Source organism: Mirounga angustirostris, unplaced genomic scaffold (assembly GCF_029215605.1).
Source record: "Mirounga angustirostris isolate CCGP_5_RB_7025 unplaced genomic scaffold, mMirAng1.0.hap1 SCAF_4, whole genome shotgun sequence".
NCBI lineage: Eukaryota > Metazoa > Chordata > Mammalia > Carnivora > Phocidae > Mirounga > Mirounga angustirostris.
Window position 1 is genome coordinate 152,464,010 of NW_026991712.1, and position 23,163 is coordinate 152,487,172.

General features: G+C 35.5%; 1 protein-coding gene across 5 annotated transcripts in view; it reads left to right on the top strand.

Annotated features, from left to right (window-relative positions):
- Window positions 1-19,238, top strand: part of SPATA6 (spermatogenesis associated 6) — a 148,459-nt gene extending 129,221 nt beyond the window's left edge. For 3 of the 5 annotated variants that reach the window (XM_045897734.3, XM_045897735.3, XM_045897736.3), the window contains exon 13: window positions 6,457-19,238. In XM_045897734.3, the coding sequence (XP_045753690.1) occupies window positions 6,457-6,637 (181 nt within the window). In that variant the 3' untranslated portion in view covers window positions 6,638-19,238. The remainder of the gene's footprint in view (window positions 1-6,456) is intronic. The other 2 variants (XM_045897737.3, XM_045897739.3) reach the window with 1 other exon arrangement.
- The last annotated feature ends 3,925 nt before the right edge of the window (window positions 19,239-23,163 follow it).

The window sequence follows — 23,163 nt, forward strand, 5'->3', positions numbered from 1 at the left end:
CTCTCCCACTCCCCCTGCTTGTGTTCCCTCTCTCGCTGTGTCTCTTTCTGTCAAATAAATAAATAAAATCTTTAAAAAAAAAAAAAGATAAAAATTATTTCTTTCATGCTTTGCATCAAAATTATGCCTAGGATTCAATACTTGATCTTACAATCTAGATGTGCACTGTGGTTATCATTCATGGAGTGTAGCAAAGAGTCCGTGCTTTCTGCAGGAAGAGCAGAATGGGAAATTGGAGTGCCTGTTACTGTACATGGCAGCCTATGCATGCTAGCTGGCCTAGGTCTTCTGTCCTCTGACTATAAGATTCATTTGGAAGAAATCTCTTATCAAGGAGTTGTTAAGTGACCTTTTACTTCAAGTGTTTTGGGATCTGGAGCTGGATTTTGGGAAGAATCTATTACCTATGCCAACCTCCCTCTCTCTTACATGTTGCCTATCTTTTAGGAAATTTTAGGCCTTTGCAGTGGTAGCCTTGCCAGTGCCCAGGGTCCTGGCGGGCTTTTTAGTACCTGCTCTGTATAGTTCAGATTTCTTCAGTTTTCAGGATGTTTAAATTTCTCCATATTGTTGTGTACTTCTGGCATAACTATCTTATTTGAACATTGATCCTAATTAAAGACCAGGCATGAGTGATGCTTCATATAGATGGGAGTTGGTCACAAAAAGAGAGAAGTAAGGATAAAAATAATTTTCAGTTCATCATTAAAATGTGAATTGACCTTTTATGACTATTGCCTAAAATTTTTAACCATATTCTTTTATGGAACTAGCTAATGATATAAACCGTTTTCTATTTACTATTACACTGAATATTTTTCAGGTTACTAACAGTAGAAATATGCTCAATGTACTGTTTTATTGTGAAATTATTTGGAACAGAACTGAGTAATTAAAATTGTGACTATATATTTTTGTTTGTTTTTATAGATTCCAGTATAGTTAACATACAGTGTTATCTTAGTTTCAGGTGTACGGTATAGTGATTCCGTGCTTCACCTGGTGCTCATCACAAGTGCACTCCTTCATCCCCATCACCTACTTCACCCATCCTCCCACCCCCTCCCCTCTGGTACCCAGCAGCTGAATATTTTTGAATAACACAGGCTTGACTGTAGTTTTCATCTCTTCCCTACTGATCACTATCTGATTAATCTGATGAATCTACTAAGATGTAATAAATAGCCAAAAGGCTGTCTTTAATATTAACAAGTGGAAGAAAAAACTCTAAATAATATACAGACTTAAAATCTCTTAAATAAGAATGAGCTTTCATTTTTAAGTGAGAAAAATGTTACTTGATTCTAATTTGAATTCATTGGATCTTGTGTTATTAACTCAAGTATCTTAAAATCCTTTTTCATTAAATACTTAAGATTTAATTTTTTTAAACAAATTTTGTCTAGAAGGTATGTTGATATTCAGAAATATTGGGGGTGCTGCATATTTATGTGATTTTTCAAAGTGTTGTAAAAATTGCAGCTGAGGGGTCTAGAAAAGTCTCTGATGATTAGGACAGGGCAGTGTTGTATTCATTTTTTTAAAACAAAAATATGACCTTGGTAATTAGACTTAATATTGACACCAGGGCATGTCCAGTGTTCCAACTTGTTGTCCGCTTAAAAAAATTCTACTAAGCAACCAGAATGGTTTTAGGACTACCAAGTCTTGCACACTAATTTAGTTTTCTAAATAGATCATGAGAAAATAATACATTAAATATAACTTTCAGTAAGAATTGTGATTTTATGACATTTTCATAAACAAGTAGGCGATTATGGTCTGAACTAGTGTTAGGTGAACTGCCGATTGGATGATGACATGGAAGACACTATTACAGCAATCCCAAGTGAGATTCGAGAGCCATAGTAACTAGTAGTTCAAAAATATTCTATGTGTTTTGTCAGTCAAAGTTTTGCTTGATAGGAACCTTTGTTGAGTATTATGGAAAGGAACTTATCTCTTGTATTATATAAGCATGTTTATATTGACTCTTAGATCACAATTTTGAAATATAAAATATGTATCATCTTTAAAGTCACTTTCAACTCTGGTTCTTTGAGTACAAATAGCAAGTGGCCAATTTTATAATTCTCATGGCCTTTCAGTTATTTCTTAGAATTAATATTTTGGGGGTAGTATATCCATCTTACCTTCTGACCTTCTTTTCAATGGGTATCACCTTAGAGATATTTTGTCTGAAGACTATGTATAGAGTAGTATATGCTTGGGCTTCATTTGACACTGATAATAGGAAACATCAGGGTTTCAAGTGAGTTCATTCTTTTCGAAGCAAAAAATTAGTAATGTCTTTTGTCTCCTAGTTCATGCTAAACTGCCTAAGACCTTTCTCTTTGCATATATACTAGGCCTTTTCAACACTTAGGATTTGAAGCTGTACAGTTCTTGGATATTATCCTGGTCTGTTCTTTTTTTCCTTTTTTTCTTAATAGCATTATCATGATTAAATACAGGGCTCCCTATTTAAGCAAGAGTAAGTTAATTAAAACAAAATGCACTGCATTAATAAAATATCATCCCCACTTTGAAAGTAACCATTTAATGGTATATAGCATTGATGCAGTATTTTTTTAGAGTTTAGTAGGAATTCACTAAAATGCTTTGAGTGTAGGAATGCTGGAGATACTCATGGTAAAATAGAGAAGTATAATTTTTAAAAGCCTATTACTATAATAAAACTTTTTAGTGTCACTTACACATTTTAAACTTATACTCAGTAATGAGAAATCAGAATTGACTCAATATGTTCACAGTTCATTAGAGAGTTAATGCTTTCATGTCTGGAAGTAAATATCATTTTTAGGATTATGATACTCTTTGTCTGCACCTATCTGTGAACCATATTAGGACCTGTTCTGTGTTCACATCTCTGTTTTGCAATTCAGACTTCCAGGCTGAACTAATTCCTAAATTCTCTCCAGAGAATTACAATATTGTTTACTAAATTGAAGAATTTTGCAATTTTAAATAGAAATAAACTCGCTGCCAAATTTTACAAGATCTAAAAGCATCAGGATGTGTATTTTGGCCGCTTTAGCTCTTCTTTACAGAACCTTATCAGGTTCATGTTTGCTTCCAAAAAGCTTTCTGAATTTTATTTATTCATTACAAGCCACTGAGGTGATACTTTAAGATAGCTTTGAGACATGAAAAAAAAATGTATTGTCTAATGGAAGCAAAGCAGTAGCAAATCTATGCCAGGTAATATTAAATATTGTAATTGATGATAGGGGTGGCAATTTGGTTTACACTCTCAGAAGAAATATGCACAAGTTTAAAGCTCTACTGCTGCTTTACCTCTCTGAGAGCAGGGTAGAGGTGTGTGTTAGAAATTCAGACTTCTCTTGAGTAGGTTTATCATGGAACTAGCCTGGCAACTAAACAAAATATAGAATTCAGAAAAGAACATTATTATCTGGCCATCAGCATGTAGTAAAGTTGATGGTTGTGGACAAGAAGATAAGGACAAATCTGTGTTTTGTGAAATTTTAATTAGTTCATGACTTGTTGCAAAACAAGTCAACAAATAAACAAAAAACAACCAACCAAGCAAAACACAACATGATGGGATTCCTAAAGTAGTATGAAGGGAACACAGGCAAATATGGGGACCTAGGCTGGTAGATACGGTTGCAGAGGCACAAAAGATGTAGAAATGTTTCTGTTAATATATTTGTGAGTATGTGATTTCCCTATCATTTGACTCAAACTGTCAAAAAAAAAAAAAGTTGTAAGTGACAACAGGAGTTAAGCTTGGTGAAAAAAAATCTATGAAATCAGAAATTGTATTCAGTGGCTAGACTATTTCTTCAGCAAAGCTAATGAAAGAAATGTGGTAACTATATCAAAGCAAGGGCACTGAGACTTGGCTAAGGCCTTTTGAACAATTTTAAATATTATACTGACATTATTAGAAATTGTCATATAAAACTATGTTCTGGTTAATTATCCCTCCTTAACTGAATGGACAAGATAGAAGTAATGATAATCATGTTTTAAGACACCTTTGTTATCCCAGAGACTACCATTTTCAAAATTTTCCAGTGTGAAAGAGGCAGCACCAAGTGTAAAGAAAGTTTGACAGGATCTAGTAAATATTACTAGAAAATATGAGGTAAAATTTCATCTTAGCAAAGCCATGAGGAAGTAGAGAGACCTCTTGTCATGGTTCACAAAAGTGAATTTTTAAAAACATATCACATATATTACTTGTAACGGGGATATATTTAAGGTTTGTGCGTCTAAGTAATAATAATAATGATAATAATATAATAAATGAATACCCATTTACTCACCATCCAACTTAATAGAACATTAGCCGTACCTCCAAAGCCACCTTATGCTCTGAACCAATTGCATCTCTTTCCATAGAGACAGCTGTTATTATAGCTTTTCTATTAATCCTTTTTTCTTTATAGTTAATACCACACGTGAATCTATCCTTCAGCAATAAGTTGTTAAATTTTCCTTGTTTTAGACTTTACATAAATGTAAGTATAACTGTGTATTGTTTGGAATTTGCTATTTTTTCCACTCTGTTGGTTTTTCAGTTTCATCCACATTGATGCATGTGGCTATAGATCATTAATTTTCCCTGTTGCATATTATATCATTGTATGCACATACCATTTTATGCATATCTGATCTAATGTAGATGGATATTTAGGTAGCTTCCAGTCCATGTCTGTACATGTCTCCTGGTACATATGTGTAAGAATTTTGCTGGGGTGGGGCGCCTGGGTGGCTCAGTTGGTTAAGCGACTGCCTTCGGCTCAGGTCATGATCCTGGAGTCCCTGGATCGAGTCCCGCATCAGGCTCCCTGCTCGGCAGGGAGTCTGCTTCTCCCTCTGACCCTCCTCCCTCTCATGCTGTCTGGCTCTCATTCTGTCTCAAATAAATAAATAAAATCTTTAAAAAAAAAAAAAAGGAATTTTGCTGGGGTACCCAGGAGTGGGATTACTGGCTTGAAATTGCATATTCAACCTTATTGGGTTATGCCAAACTCTTCCAAAGTGAGTGTAGAATTGTTCTCATGACTTTACATTCTCACGGACACCATGTCAAGCTCCAAGAATGATAACCCAGCCTACTCCATGCCTTTTTTGTGGTCTCTTTTATTGTGTTCAGGTGTTAGATTGACTTCAGGTCAAATAGCAAATTCTTATTACAGATATACAGCTCTAAGAGTTTCTGTTTCACAACTGACAATAGAGGTAACATCATTGGACTGATAAGTCAAGGAAGAAATTGTTTGTTTGAAGTGAGATTCCAAATGTATGAATAAAATATTTGTGGCATTTAATAACCAGAACATAGTTTTATATGACACAAACTTCGTAATCTCTAACATGCCTTGAGAGTCTTATCTATAACAAGTAATTAATTTCTTGAAGTAGGTCAGTTATTTATTTAAAAAATGAAATAAACTCAGTCCTTGAAAAAGTCAACATTTTGTTTCTAGCAAGTAATATATTAAGCCCAGAACTTAATATTTATGATAGTAAAATTGTAACTTTGGTATGTTTTTTAAAGTACTATCAAACCTTTAAAAGGAGTTGCCTTTTCTTCTCTATTCTCATTATAATTAGCCTAGTCCTGGTCTGTTTCATAGTTTCCTATCCATTCTCTCTTTTTTCTTCAAGACCCTCAAAATTGGATCCCTATCACTTCAAATACAGACTTTTTTGCCTTGTTTTCCATTTTCCAGAAGTGGTTCACATTCAGGCTAATTCTTAGCTACTCCTTCTTGAGGACAATAGCAGTGTGCCATAGCGGAAGGGGCCTCAAGGCCACAGACGTGGTATCTCTTTCTCTTCTGCCAGTCACTAGCTGAGTGGCGTAGGCAAGTCATTGACTTCACTGAGCCTCAGTTTCCACAGCTACCAACTTCAGAGCATCCTCAGATTTTTAGATAAATATCTAGTAGTTTAGTGCCTCGTGGTTAATAACTTCTGTGTGCAGAGTAAGCACTGTACCATATACTTTACACATATTGTCTTTGATTTTTAAAACAATAGTGCAGAAAATACAGTAAAGGAAGCTGAGACTCAGGATGATTAAATAAATTGCCCCAGGGTCCACAGCTTATAAAGGATTGAGCTGTTACTCAGTTCCGTGTCTGCCTGACTTGAGAGGCCCGGAGCTCTCATGACTGGCCTTCCCACAGCATCTGCGCCCTGCTTTTACCACATCACACACATCTCCCTTCTCTGAATTCTTCATAACTCTCTCTCTCAGACACAATTTTCATTTTACTGTTTTGTAATAGTTTCATACGAATAGGGTCACTCTCTGAAGGCACAGACCTTATTATCTTTTATTTCTCACAGCCCAGAGTATCACATACCCATAAGGTACTCAGTAATATTTGATTTATATAATACTACCTTTCATTGAGTTTCACCAGTTTTAATATTTTATATCCTTTTTTATAGCTCATTTCAGCGGCCACGTGGCACTCTCCATTTGGATGATGGTGAATACTGGTCCAACAGAGCAGCCTCTTATAAAGGAAAATCCCACCGACCCATCTTTGAGAACAGCATGGACAAGATATACAGGAACTTGTACAAAAAGGCCTGTAGTTCTGTTTCTCATACACAGGAAAGCTTCTGAGACCACCCATAATAAACTGTATGGGTGTCTGTGTCAACTTCTCAATGAAAACGTTTGATGTGATCAATATCTGTATTCTTTTTTTTTTTTAAGCAGGTGATTCTGAGTAGTAGTTAAATGTGAATAAGTTTATTGCTTCAAATGGTAAATTATCATAGGCAGTCCTTTTTTTTTTTAATCACAGAAGAGAGTGCTGTATTCCAAAAGTCAAAGCTCTGCACCACAATCACAACTTCCAGTCTGATTATGAGAAGGATGTTCTGCCACATATATCTCATATCTCCATCTACAAATCCAAGAATAGATTCTCTCTAGAAATGGTCTTCAGCCTTAATCACCTTGTGATTTTCTTTTCATCTGCTTGATTGGTTATCTTGTCTAAGATTAATATGAACTCCTTTTTCTTGGTAATGGGCAAAACAATAAATAGTTCAGAAATGAATTTCCTAAGTTTAAACCCTGTTTTGACTAGTATTTTCTACTTATTTATCCCCCCTAAAAAAGGTTACTTGTACTTCTTAGCTAATAAGAAATAGGTGTTTTTAAAGTTTATATAATCATTCACTTCCTCTTCTGTCAAAGAACTAAGTTACCTACAATACGGTTAGCTAGAAATAGCAGTGGCCATGTGTGACCCAAAATGTGAATAACTGATTTTTAAAAATAGAATTCTTTGCATGATCTTAAGGCCACATCTTTTGGTGCATCCAGAATCAGAACATAGCTTTCGTTAGTAAGCATGTAGAAAGTCGGAAAGAATAAAGGGATTATATTGTAATTTTAAATTCTTTAGAGTTTTCATAGGTGTACCGAATGGCCCAGGAAAGTAGTATCTTTTTTTATTTATTATTTTATGTTAGTCACCATACAGTACATCATTAGTTTTTGATGTAGTGTTCATGATTCATTGGAAAGTAGTATCTTTACTTAAAGGACACTTGGAACCATAAAGAGGAGTAAAATATTATACAGAATGCTTTGTACTGGAAAATCCGATAGTTGATAAAATTAGCTCCTCTCCACCCGCCTTATCCATACCTGAGAGGCCACTGAGTCTTTGAAGATATGAAGAAATCCGTCACCTCATATTTACCAGAGTAAGTGGAGGGAAAGCAAAGAATAGAAAATAAGCAAACTTGGCTTACAAGCTTGAAGAGTTGACTATGAGGTGCTATTCTCTCATTGACTGTACCTTTGGTTAATTCTACAGCTATGATTTAAAAAGAAAAAAAAATGAACTCCATTTAAGTTGAAAATAACATGTAAAATTGAGTGACTTGTTTTTGTATTGAGAGAAAATATATAACACTTGTTATCTAATAATAGGATTTTTAAACTCCATGTTAAGAGTGTTCTGGTATGACAATCAGTGATGTGTGGGAACGTGCATCAGAAAAAGGGGCCAGGAGGCCTAGGCTCTGCCGTTCTCCCGCTGAGTCTCTTTAACTCTCTGGGCCTGACTTTCCTCAGCTATCACATGGAGAGAATGAAGTGGATCAGCATTTCCCAAACCGTATTCTGTGGACTTCTATTTTAAGAGATGGCTGTAGGAAAGTAGATACAGGAGTTTCATTAGCCATATAAGTTGAGGAAAATCTATACACTAGATTCACACTCCCGAACTTAGAGACTCACAGGTAGGATGGCAGGAACGAAAGGCAGTGCTATTGATCCTGGAACAGCTGTTCCAAACGGGCTGTCCGGGCAAACTGGTGTGTATGGCTGATAAAGTCATAGTCAACACTAGCCTGGTGGAGGTACTAAGAAATCCTGACATACACCTGTTTCGCTCTAGCATCTGGTCTGGAGTCTGACACATAGTGCTCATTAAATATTTTTTGAATTAGCCCAGAATTTCCTAAAGTGAGTGTGTAGCAATATTTGTCATTACGGCCATTGTTCCCTTTCCGTCCCACCCCCTCAGCTCCCCACACTCCCTTTCAAATGTGCCATCCTTGGATACATGTAGACACCAGTCAGGGAAATAGGACACTATACAATCACTGAGTTACTCTTTGGCTGTAAGTTGTAGGATGATGTTTTGTACAATGAGCTTTTGAAGGTCAACATTGACTAATGCTTTTTTTTTAAACAAAAAATATTATCAGTGAAACTTAGTATGTTTTGTTTTTGTTTTACATGTGGAAACAAATGAAAAATTCTTCCATTTAAAAGGTCCTGCTTAGTGAAAAGAACAATTTTGAACTTCAAAGAAAATTTCACTGTCATAGAAAATCTCCTGAGTGAATAACTACATCAAAAGTTACCTATTACACCTATTTCTGCCATTGGCTATACAAAGACCACAAAAAATGGGTCTCAGAGGGGAACTTCAGAATATGATATTTGGAAAGACATTTTCCTGTGTATTACATTTGACTTCTCTCTGAAGGATCAGGTGCAAATTTCCAGATATGTAGTATATTAGCTAAGTGTCTATTTCCATTTCCTGGGGGAAGAAGTGGTCTTTGTTGCTATCCCTAAGTATTACTATAAAATCTTATGTTATGTTATTTTTAAGGAGTAAAACCTTTAAATACTAATAGTTGTCTTTTCTCATTGTAAGAAGCAGAAAGATGTAGTTATTACAATTCTTACAATGAAGCAGAAAGATGTAGCTATTTCCTTAGCCTTTTAAAAATATTTCTTACAATCTAGTAATAGTTATTAGACTTAATATGAAAGATAAATTGATCTTACTTCTTCCTTTTAAGGTATTTTGTCCTTTAAATAAAAAAAAAAAAACCTGGGAATTTCAGGAAGAAAGATGTCAATTCAACTAAGAAAAAAGATGTGTGATTGGACAGAGAGTGAGGTCTTCATGGTCCCACTATTAGCTATACAACCTTGTTCAAGTCATTTATCCTTCTTGGAGCTCAGTTTTCTTATCTATAAGGTGATGAAGGGGTTAATTTAGAAGGGTCTTTTAACGTTCCAACATTTCTATAATTGTATAATTGATTAAGATGGAAGATAAACAAGTTCTAGGAAGCAGAGTTGTATTGTAACTTCAAAGATTAAGCCCCTGATTAAAAATCTGGAGCAGATAGAGCATTCTCATTATTGTCTTCATTTTCCAGTAATAGCTTTATTGAGATAAAACTCATATACTGTAAAGTTTACCCTTTAAAAGTATACAGTTGCGTGGTTTTTAGTATATTCACAGAGTTGTGCAGCTATAACCACTAGCTAATTATAAAATATTTCATGACTCCAGAAAGAAATCCTGAACCCATCAGCAATCACTCCCCATTCCCTTCTGCCCTCACCTCCTGGCAACCAGCAATCTGCTTTCTGTCTCTGTGCCTGTTCTGGTGTTTCACATAAATGGGATCATATAGTACGTGATCTTTGGTGTCTGGCTTCTTTGACTTAGCATAATGTTTTCATAGTTCATCTGTGTTGTAATGCACATCAGTACTTTATTCCTTTGATGATTAAGTAATAGTCATAATGGGGATGTGCAACAGTCAGTTGATGAGCATTTTTATTATTTTCCCTTTTGTGATATTATGAAAAGAACTGGCATGAATATTTGTGTATGAGTTTTTGTGAGAACGTATCTTTTCATTTCTTTCAAGGGTAAACCTAGAGGTGGAAATGCTGAGTCATATGGAAACACTATGTTTGACATTTTGAGGAATAGCCAAACTGTTTTTCAAAGTGACCCCACCATTTTACAATTTTTTTGTTTTTTAAATTTTACCTTAGGATCTTAGGCTAGTTATACATTTAAGCATCATCCACCCATTCGTCACATGTTTATTGAGCACTGTATTAGATATAGAGAGTATAAATTTGTTAAATGTACCTTCCCACAAGTGTGAAGAGTCGATTGAAAAAAACAACAGTGTATTTCAACATTTACAGTGGTTTGGTAACTTCTTCAGTGGAAGACTACAGGAATGGGGATAAAGCATTGTAGCTTGGTGCAGAATTTGCAAAAGCATGAAAATGGGGAACAGCATGGATGTTCAGGAAACTCCCAAGTCCTTTCACTGGAGATGGTATGCAGGGATGCAAAAGCTTTGGGAGGATGTGTTGAGTGCAGTAAGAGAACTGCGAAGAGAATGACAGGTCTGGAGTAGCATTGGAAGAGGTGGACATTGAAAGATGGGAATGACTTTTGAGAAAAGGAAACCAAGATGGAATAAACAAATATTGATCAGGTTTTATGAAGGTAGAGGTGGGATAGAGGGAAATATCTAGTAATCAGTTAAAAATAAAGATCTAGAACTTTGGAGAAGTCAAAAGTAGAAAATGGATTTTTGAAATCAGATAAAAATAATGAAGTGAGAGAAAAACAAATGAAAGCTCTCTGCTGTTCTTGTCCTAATTTGTACATGACCATTATAGACGCCCTGACAGGAGTGAACCTCAAGCAATTGCACTTTTTGCTTATTGTTGAGGCCTTGGTGGTTAGCATGTTAGAGAGCCACGCTTTTAGAAATTAGGAATAATAATAGAATTATAGTCGCATTATAATTAGGAAAATAGCTAGAAATTCATGTACAAAATGAAGAGGTAAGAGAGGAAACCCAATTTTTTGTTATGAGTTATTATGAGTATATTATTTATCTCTGAGTGATACACTTAGTTTAATAATATAAAGTTTCTTAGACAACCAGAACTGGTAAATATTCATCCATTTATCAAATATTATTGAAGGTCTTCTCTGTTCCAGGCAATCTGCACAGCACTGACTAAACGTCCAGAGATAAACAAAAACACAGTTCCTGACCTGAGTTTGTGGGGGGGAGACTGACATTTACTTATTACAGTGAGAGAAGTACTGTAATAGATGATAGAAATGCTATAAAGATGAAAAGGAAGTCCTAATTAATTCTTAAAGGTGTCATATACCTCAGAAATTAGTAATTAATGATAACTGAAATTAGCTGGTATTCTATCTAGATGACCTGGATATCATAAGCCTTAGAAAATCACTAGGATTTTTAAAGTAGGAAGGAAATAACCCAACACAGAACAGATATGAGTGTATATGCTGCCACACCTACCTTGTCCTCTACAGGTTAATATTAGTTAAGTCCTTATTCTCTTTACCAAAAATAACTCTACTTTTGAGGGGAAAAAGGTGTGTGTGTGTGTGTGTGTGTGTGTGTGTATAAGATATTCAAGAAAGTACATTTTGCTGTATTTCTATAGATCACCTCTGCAAAAGTGTACTGAACATGAGTTAGTGAAATAAATCAGGTTCTTGAACCCAAGGAGCTCATTTTGACTATTGATGGAGGGTCAGACAAATAATGATAGTATAGTGTCCATGGGTTTCCTTATTTTTACTCTTTTCTAGCTCAGGAGTATTTCCTCATCTTTGTGTTTCCAGCACCACAATTTGAGCATATCTTTATTATAGCACTTAACAAACTCAATTATCAATGCCTTTCTTGTGTGTCTTTTTCTGCTGGTCTAGGGCCCTGTTTACTTCTGTATCTGTGGCACAGAGTAGATGTACAATGTTTGTTGAATGACTGCATGAAAGAAAAATACATGAAGGGTCACTAGAAACAATACAAAGCCTAACTATCTGGACATAAGAAATAAGAAGACCTGATAAGACTTGCGTTCAGCTAGTTTATCTATACCGGTAGCCAAAAGCAAAAACAAAGGAAAAGATAAAAGAGAAATCCTAGTTGTACCATGGTCCTCAAGAAGAAAGAAACGGCTCATCAGTTGAGAGAGTTAGTGTTTATGTAGTGCAATCTATTTTTTCAAAAAAGTACTCTCAAATTAAAAAAGAAATCATATGATGGCCTGTCTTCTTGTCTGTCTGTTACTCGACTCACCAACTGAGATGTACAGCGTTCAGGTGACGAGGGTCAGCTCCTACTGTGTTGCTGCAAGGGGTGATAAGTACAGGGGAGGCAGTGGACCAAGCAAGCAATTGCCTGCAATTGTTTCCAGCATCTTCTATTCCAGTGGAGTTTAATTAAATCCCTTCTATGAAATGCAAATTTCATGGTTCCCAAGAACAGCCTAAAATGTTCTTTCCCAATGTTATATGTTTTGTTATTCACAAAGCAGTACATTTTTGACTGAAGGATTGAAAAATTCTCCATCTTCTATCCTTCAGATGTAACTAAGCTACTCAATCTAGAAACTGTGGCGCTCATGATTAATTAAGAGTTAGCATATTAAGTAAGGTATTTATATGAATATTTAAGCAAAACTGTCTCAATGAAATAGTTTTTTTAAACTAATATCTTAAACCTTAGTGTGTTGCATTCAAGTTATGCTAATTGAAGTAAATGAACCTGTTGGAAGAGAATGCACTCTGCTCTAATTTGTATACTATATGAATGTTTGCAGAGTATTTGGGGGTGGGGTGGTGAGGGTAATTTTTTGGTTTTTTACTTCTCGTCCCCATCTAAGTGTCATCTTTAAAGTTCTTAAAACAAGGGAATTAAAGTAATACTTATTTAGGGCCACCATCTGTACTTGGTGATTTACATACATTATATTATTTGATCTTCCCAACAACCCTGTGAGCTAGGGTAGGTATAAGTAATCTCAGTTTTACAGACTAGATAACCAAGGATCAAACTGCTATGATTGGCTAGTGATAAACACAGCCAGTATGTGGTAAGGCTCAAATTTGAATCTAAACCCAATTCTGCCTCTCAACAAGTAAGTGGTTACAAAAACTCAGCTTATTACAGTTAATAACATTTTTAAATGGTGGGGCTAGTGTCTCTTCAGAAAACTGTTGTAGATTATGACCCCAATTTAATTAACACTGCAGTAAAACCTAGGGCAAATTTCCAACATCCAAACACTAATAGTGAATAAAGAGATAATTTCATGAGCTAAGGTAGAAGTTGGTAGAAGTGTGTGAAAGGATCATCACTGGAGATTTATTTTAACCCAAGATTTCATGGTAACCAGAGTTGATGTATGGGATAGTTCCAGGTAAAAAGACAATGTGCTTTCTGTGGAGCACTAGTTACCCTCTTTGAATGAGTAACTACATTCAAACATCACTAACATTTCTCTTTTTTAAAATAGCTTTATTGAGGTATAATTGATATACAAAGAACTGCACCTATTTAATATGTAGAGTTTGATAAGTTTGGACCTATGCAAACACCTGTGATATTATCAACACAGTCAAGGTGATAGACATGTTCAACACATTCCAGTTTCCTCGTGGCCCTTTCTGTATGTGTTAACTATAGACACCATGCCATACAGTAGTTCTTTAGGACTTAGTCATCTTAGAGAACTGAAACTTTGTTATTATTAACAAAGGTATTATCCAGATATCTGGTTTGCAAATATTTTCTCCCATTCCATAGGTTGCCTTTTTCATTCTGTTGTTTCCTTTACCATGCAGACAATTTTTAATTTGATATGGTTCCACTTGTCTATTTTTACTTTTGTTTCCTTTGCTTTTGGTGTGATATCCAAGAAATCATTGCCAAGACCAATGTCAAGAAGCTTTTTCCCTGTTTTCTATTAAGAGTTTTACAGTTTCAGGTCTTAGGTTTAAATCTTTGATCCACCTTTTTTGTGTGTGTATGGTGTAAGGTAGTAACTTCCTTCATTTCTGCATGTGGATATCCAGTTTTCCCAGCACTACTTATTGAAGAAACTGTCCTTTCCCCATTGTGTGTTCTTGGCACCCTTGTCAAAGATCAGTTGACTATATATGTGTTGCTTTATGTCTGGGTTCTCCATTCCATTGCTATAGGTCTGTCTTTATGTCAGTGTCATACTATTTTAATTACTGTAGCTTTGTAATTTAGTTTGAAATCAGGAAGTGTGATGCCTCCAGCTTCTTTGTTCTTTCTTAAGATCACTTCAGCTATTCTGGGCCTAAAGGTTCCATATGAATTTTATGATGATTATTCTATTTCTGTTTAAAAAATGCCATTAGGATTTTCATGGATATAGCAATAAATTTGTAGATCACTTTGGGTGGTATGGACATTTTAACAAGTCACATGGTAACCAAAAACATACACAAAAAAAAAAACATATAGAAGATACACAAAATAAAAAGAGAAAGGAATAAAGCATACCCCTACCAAAAATCAACAAAACACAAAGGAAGACAACAAGAGAGGAATAAAGGAATAAAAGAACTACAATACAGAAAACAACAAAATGGCAAAGTAAGTCCTTTCCTATCAACAATTACCTTAAACGTAAATGTATTAAACTCTTCAATCAAAAGACATAGAATGGCTGAGTGGACAATAAAACAAGACCCAACTATATGCTATCTACAACAGACCCTCTTTATATTTAAGGACACAGTCAGGCTAAAAGTGAAAGAATGGAAAAATGGTATTCCAAGGAAATACTAAATAAAATAGAGCATAGGTGGCTCTATTAATATCAGAAAAAAAAAAGTCTTTAAGTCAAAAACTGTCACAAGCATCACTGTATTTCTGTTGCAGAAGTTTAAAGATGTTTAGTGTATGATATAGTTCAGAAATAAGGTGAGAGAAAACCTTTAATGTTTTTGAACATATGTAATAGAATTGAGAGTAAGTATTCTATTGGAGACTTTTATCAATGAAACTCATTATGCACTGGAGTTTTTGTGTTTTTTAGTAAAATTAGTGATCTATGCAAACAAAGGAAGGATTTATATATATAGCTTTTCAGAAAGTTCTACTTCCAGGAGACAGACACCAACATTGCGTAGTAGAAAAAGCACTTCCTCCACAACTTTTCTGAACCTCATTTTTTCTACCTGTGAAATAATAAATATTGCCCTCCATTCCTCAGAGAAGTGTTAGAAATAAATAGGAAAGGGGCGCCTGGGTGGCTCAGTCGTTAAGCGTCTGCTTTCGGCTCAGGTCATGATTCCAGGTCCTGGGGTCGAGCCCTGCATCGGTCTCCTTGCTCGGCGGGAAGCCTCCTTCTCCCTCTCCCACTGCCCCTGCTTGTGTTCCCTCTCTTGCTGTGTCTCTCTCTGTCAAATAAATAAATAAAATCTTTTAAAAAAAAAATAGGAAAAACAAGTGTGGAGATTCTTTGACATATATGAAGCACTATCATAACTGCTTTTTGGAAATGATCTGGGAAAATGAATTTGCAATTTCAAAAATATTCCATCTAGCACAATAGCAATACTGTTGGTTTTAAAGTTGAACAGACCTCAGATTTCTTTCTCTGATTTTGTCACCTCTGGGTTACTTAACTTCTCTGAACTTGTATTCTCACTTGTAAAATGGAAGATATTTTCATAGAGTTATAACCATTTATTTTTTAAGTAATCTCCATGCCCAATGTGGAGCTCAAACTCACAACCCCAAGACTGAGTCACATGCTCTACTGACTGAGCCAGCCAGGTGCCCCTAGTTGTTGTTATAATTTAAAGAGTAAATGCCTATAGAGTACCTCATACAATGCATGGTGTTCAATAAAGAGTAACTATAATAACTAAAATTCCAAGCCAATATAAAGGTAGTATTTTGAAAAATCTTGATCTGATTGGAGAGCAAAAATTGAATATGAGCTATGTGAATAAATGCAAAAAATATTCAAAAATATTTTAAGACATGAAACCACATTACTCAGATTTTTGGTATAACTTTCAGATTTACTAGTTATTTAATTTATGTAGGTTGTACAGCATATGGAAAGAGCCATATATACCTGGGTTTGAATTCTGTACTGTGGTGCTATCTGGAGGTATTGAACCTTATTTTTATTATTAATAAAATGGGAATGATACCTATCTGGGATAGTTGTTATGAAGAATACATTAGGTAAATGAGGCAAATATTTTAGGTAAATGATGCAAAGTGACTAGCATTGTACTTGACGAGCAGTAGATTCTCAAAAATGATTTAGTTCCCTTTCCCTGTCATTAGTTTCATTGTTTTGTGCATAAATCCACCCAGGCATAGACAGCTGCCTAAGCGTAATTTTTCTATTTTTAAAAATCCTATTAACCTTGTATATAAGTGTGCATTTTGGTAAAGGTTTTATGTGGCTTTTACAAGTGAAACTAAACACATGACTTCAGTCTCTGACAATATTGTCCCTTTCAACTCTGTATGTAGGTTCTCTTACTTGTGAAGGTATTTTTGAAATAAAAATAAATTCAGTTTGAGTGTATGTCCTATAAAACCAGTTTTGATCCTTGGAGGTTTATTTTCTCCTTCATTTGTTTTAGAATTAGCACAGATATGTTTTATAAATTAACCACATATGTATTTTTTAACTTGGGGGATGTTAGAGGTAGAACTTAGAGTAAATTACCCTAATTCAACAGAAGTAGCCAGATGAACATCTCTATAGCTCTTAAGAATTTGTAATGAATGTGATTGAGCACTTACCTTTTTGAGAAGACACACTGTCTGATACCAGAGAGGTGTATGTATACACACACATATGCATGCACACATGCATACATATACATACACCCTTCTTAAGAAGACCAATCTCAGGTTTACCAGGTAATTCTTTAGAAATTTTAGATTTAAAATTTTTTAATTACAAAGGTTTCCTTTAGAGATCTCAACCTAAGAGATAAAGTAAAATTTTAAATATACTTAAATATTTTTGGAAATTGCTGGTAGTGAATATTTTAGCTGTTGATCTTACTGCATATGAATTACCCACTGCCCAGAAAAATAGTCTTGTGGCTAGATATACAGTCTCTGGAATCATACGGCTACATTGCAATTCCACCTCAATCACCTAATACTGTGTTACCTTAGAAAAGTTAACTGATTTCTTTACATCTTAGTTTTCTCATCTGTAAAATGAAGATAAAATTACCAATCTCATGGGGTCATTTTGAAGATTAAATTAGTTAACAAATATAAAGGGCTTAAGACATGCCTAGCACATGGTAAGGGCTCTGTAAATGATATTTACGATGATGATGATGATGATGTAGCTAACTATGGAACTCATCTGAAACATGTTTTCTGAAACATTACTTAGTAGAGCTTCCTTCTGCCTGTTTTTAATAATATGTTGTTGTTAAATAAAAAGTTATATTGAAAAGAATCTACCACTGGACATGAACATATTTAAAATACTTCACATTTTCCCATAGAAAAAATATGCCATTCTGATTCTTCTTTGTGGTCCAGCAGTTGTTCACATATGATATATTCCTACAACTGTGCTGCATAAAGAATGTGTTTTGGCATAGAAACTGCATAATTTGGAGAGGTTTTTGTTGATAATCTTAAACAAAAACAGTCAAACTCATTTCAGTTCCACTGGAAACCCAGGGGGCGGAAATGTTTTTGCCAAATGAGAAATAAAGATGCCAGCTTTTGAATTAGGAAGTATTTTCAAGTGTTTGTGTTGGGAAAATGGAAAAAATAAATTGACTTCAGTGAATTTTTATCTACCAAACAGTCAAAGCCTTGGAAAACTATTTCCACTAAACTTTTACGATAAATAATAGCTTGTATTTTATGTAGCCTGTTATCATTTTCACACATTTTTATGTATTATTGTATCTCCCCATAGCATGTTTATGAATTAGGTAGGGCTGGGATGATAATGCCCATTTTTGACAAATGAAAAGACTCAGGTTTGGGTTAAGCGTCTCTTGTAGTGCACAGTGGAAGTGAAAGAGGCTGAATTAGGATTTAAGCCCAGATATTAGTGTTCTCTCATAAATATCCTATAGCACTTTTCCCCACTATTGTTTGATTTTCCTTAGGTATTGGATTTAATATTAGACTTTAAGAGAGAGTTGATTCATTTGTACTTTTGGAGAAGGCTTGTTGTCCCTTATTCAGATTTGTTTACATGTTGGTGAATATCTGCAAAGATTTGCTTTTCCTGCTCCCTAATCTGCTCTTACCTGTTGGCCAATTCACCTGCTTATTAACACACGTCTGTTCCCTTGAACAGCAAGGGAAATTAAACTAGCCAACTTGTAACTTGATAGCAGTTCTACTAAAAAGTTCTGTGGGATTTAAAGATTTCAGTGATCTAGTTACCACAAATAATTAGAAATTATCATAATTTGGAAATAACTTTTCCTTAGGTATAGGATTCAGAAGTAGAATATCTGAGACATACCTAATATTCATCTCTGTAGTGGAATATGCATGACAATATGCATGACAATATAGTCAAAAGCTGGTGAAACTTTTTTTTTAATATTTTATTTATTTATTTGTCAGAGAGCACAAGCAGGGGGAGTAGCAGGCAGAGGGAGAAGCAGGCTTCCTGCTGAGCAGGGAGCCCGATTCAGGACTCGATCCCAGGACTCTGGGATCATGACCTGAGCCGAAGGCAGACACTTAACCTACTGAGCCACCCAGGCATCCCGCTGGTGAAACTTTTGGTTATGTTCCAGTTCAGTGGTTCCAAATCCTGACTGATCAGAATCACCTTAAAAATAGTTTCCTCATCTCAGTCTTTGGGGATCCAGATGCAGTAAATTTAACTGTATTTTTAAGAGTCTCTTTAGGTGATTGTGATACTTGCCCAGGTTGGAGGGTCTCGCACCTATTCACCTATTCCTCTGTAGTAAGAGTTGCATGCTCTACCAACTGAGCCAGCCAAGCACCCCCCTCCTCCTTTTAAAACGTTTTCATTTTGCTAACTTCTTCATCATCTGAATGGCTATGTTTGTTTGTTTGTTTGTTTTTAGGCACAAAATGTTTTGAGCTCCAAGAAACAAGGCTGGCTCTCGATTCCCATATGAATGATACACCTTTTGGGTTATCCATGGCTAACTTTTAAATACCGGGTTTTTTTCTCCCTTCATCTAAAGAGTTAGCAAGGTCATTCATTTATCTATGTATACATTAGCAAAAGCATTGGATACCTACTGTGAACTAGTTATTGTGGGTGGCATTGGACAAATATAAGTAAGATACATCTTGACCTCTTACAAACACATTATAAACACAGCATGTTCTAAAATGTGAAGTGTAGTGGAAATACACAATATAAATAGATGAAAGAGATGTTTGGGTAGGTGCTTTAGGAGCATGAAAGAGGAAGCAATTAATGAGTAAAGGAAGACATTGCAAAGGAATACCCTTTTATCTCAGTCATTTAATAGATGATTTTATCGGAAGAGGAGAGGCAGGGCATCAGAACTTGCAGGGGCATGAGAAAAGCACAGCATATTCGGGACCTGCAGGAAGTTTAGTATGGTGAGCGTATAAGGGTCCATGGTAAAATTGGGGCCCAAGATGAGGATGAGATGTATATGGAAATCACATCAAGGCCCTTCTTCCTATGCTTTACTAGAGATTGTGAATTGTGTCCTCATACCAGAAAAGATCGTTAGGTGCTTAAATAATGCCATTTCCTTCTCCTAGTATCATTAAGCAGATGTAGCTGACATCCCAAAGGCCATAAGTCAGACAAGAGTCAGGGTTTTGTAGTCTGTTTTTCTGGCTGTTTTCATCTTTCAGCTCATTTATTGCACTTGCACGGTAAACACTATAGATGACAAAAAAATAATAATTCTCAAACGTTCCCACTGACTTTTCAGTCTACTTTAGCAGATGGCATAAATACTTGTAAAGATCACAATAAGAGATATCACAAAGGAATGTATAATTGCTGAAGAGTCCATCAATAGTAAGAGTCCAAACGATGGAGGAACCGGTGCCCTTGCTCTGAAAAGGCTTCACGAGTACAGAGGAGGGATGTGAGTTCAGCCTGAAGGATGGGTCGGGTTGGAAGAGGTAGGAAAGGAGAAAAGTCTGTAAGTGGGAAAATTCTGAGCCGCAGCAGGATGGTGTGGAAATGAGGGTTAAATACTGTTGGGGGCAGCATTTGGTCACTTGCCTGGAGCTAGAGTTTGTGCAGGGAGAACATCAGTAAATAGTGGCAATAAATAAACGTGTCTTCTACATGAAACGAAGTCTTCAGAAAACCTAGTAAGAAAGGCTATTGCTGAATTTACTTTGGGTCCATCTTAAAGATCTCACATAAAACTCTCCAACTGAACTTTAAAAAATAAGCATTTTAGAATAGAAGAGCATTTTCTGGCATCAAGACACTTTCAAACACTAAAGTCATTGCCAGAGATTTTTCAGCTTCAACTCATGCTGTTTAAATGCATTAGAAAGAGATTTAGATAGCCTTTTGTTTAATTTAGGCTCTTTTTTTTTTCAAGGAAAAAAGAGAAAAGTCTAACCATTGACCCTGTGCACACACAGAGAGCATAATTGTCACATCTTCAATCTGTTCGATGCCTGCGTGCGGTTCATTGTTTGCCTATAGCCAGTGAACTTTAGGAATAATTCCTCCTTGCCTCGGACAAGAATAAAACTATCCCGGTAAGGGTCACCATTGCTCAGGCATCAGAGATTAATATAAAAACATTTTCTGATAAACTTAGAACATTTTCTAGGTAGATATTTCAGCTTTAACTGGACTTCTCAAACATTATTTCCTGATTTTAAAAAAGCAGTACTGCATAAAAATTAGATTTATAGAAGCATTTGCTCACATAAAAGTAAAAATTTGAGATAACTTGGTAATATTTTTGTATGTTCTATTGTGATATTCTATGCAATTTCTACAAAGTAGTTAGTTTTTTACAAATACTGTATCTTACTACTTCAATGTCAATACGTACACTTTAATTTTTCTAAAATGATGCATAATTGTATTTTTAATGGTTATCTAACATTGCATTGATACACTCCGAAGCAACTTAACCATTCCTTTATGGTTGGACACGTAGGTTGTTTCTCAGTAGTATGTGTCTGTTACACATTTAAACTGAGGAGAAACGTGTTTGCACCAAAGGCAGGTTATATGGTCTACTTAAGCAATGTGCGAGCAGAAAATAGATGACAGAAGGGTTGTTCTTCCTTCCTTGTTTGTTTGTACCAGAACACTCTATTATTTACATACATTTTAGCCTCTGTGCCATTTTCAGAAGCTTTATTTGTCTCACTTACTTTTTGGTTTGGGTAAGGCTTAAATAGAAAATCCATCTGTGAAGCATATTGTATATTCACATTGAAGGCTAAAAATCCATTTTTAATTAAAACTTTATTCAGCACTCATGGTTCACTTTGTCCTGTTTTTATTATGAAACACTTCAGTCTTCTTCCTCAAACACATATGTCTTGTACATTTCAAGATGTTCCTTGTTGCTCATGTGGAACTAGCTGCTTTATGTGTCAGCTCACTGCCATATGTTCCGGCTGTTCATTTTGCTTCCTTTCTGGCATTTGTGTAGGCAACATCTTGTATGTAATGCAAGTTCGTTTCATTCCCTTCGCTTTTATAAAACTTGTCAGAAGGTAAAATAGCAAACTGGAAACACTGAATGATTCTCTGGCTTGTTAGGTTATACATGAGTATAAAGGACATAGCCTTTCTTAAGTTCCTAATGTTTGTAAGATAGGAAGAGAAAATGTGTCCAGTTAGACCTGAAGTCTTGCCAGATGTGAATAATTACAATTAAGGTATGATTGATGCTACTTGGCAAAGACACACATTATAGAAATTGCAATTCTTTATATTGATTATTAAACCAAATGTGAAGACTGGAAAGGGAAGGAAGCATAAAAATCAGATTATCCTTTTTATCTTCAGCAACACACCATCATGCTCTCATCTGAAAGTCTCTTTGTAGGATTGTCCACACCATGTAAATGATTTTTAAGGTGGCGGGGGGGGAGGGTGGGAGAGGAGCAGGAGAGAGCGATGGAGAGAGAGAGAATCTTAAGCAGACTCCACGCCCAGCACAGAGCCCGACATGGGGCTCATTCTCATGACGTTGAGATCATGACTTGAGCCGAAATCACAACTGACTGAGCCACCCAGGCGCCCCTCCACGTAAATGATTTTTGAGATAAATTGTGTTGTACTTCGAGTTAGGTATATTGAGATGAACTAATTTAAAAAGTAGTGATGTTTAAGTTAAATCTGAATTAGAAAAGGCAGTGGTATCTGATGGTATTAGAAAGTTTGCCTTTAAAAGAAAATTTTGTCAGGATGGGCTTTACATTCTCTAAACCTCAGCTACTTGAACCCTCATGAGTTCTGAATATTTGAATTTCTCAAATAGTTCTGTTATACTTCCATCAAAATATTTGTTCTTTTAACTATTGACTGCAGTATCTAAACTTATCATATATTTCCTAACCTCCTTGAACTAGAAGATAGTATATTCTAATGCATTCATGATGATTCTGGCTCACCAGTATGAACAGCACGTATTGTATCGGCCCACACGGACACAGGGCTATTGAGGTGGAGGGGAGCCTTTGTGGCCCGCAGTGACTGCCTCCACGTGATTACGGCTCTTCGTTTTGTTTTATTTTTAGCATTGATGCTGCTTTGGTGTCTCTGTCCTGTCCTTGCTGACAATTGGCACATGTCATTATTTCAGAATTTCTTTTTCCTCTGCAAATTTTCTGTTTCTGACGTAGAGTAGGCTTGGAGACCCGGTCACCAACGTGAAATGATTGCGTAAAACAAGAACAAAAATGTCCTGTCAGCGACCTCTTAAGTATTGATGTTATGTCATCAGCTCTGACTAGTACGAGTTTTCATGTGCCTCTAGTTCCTTCTAGATGGATGAACTTGCT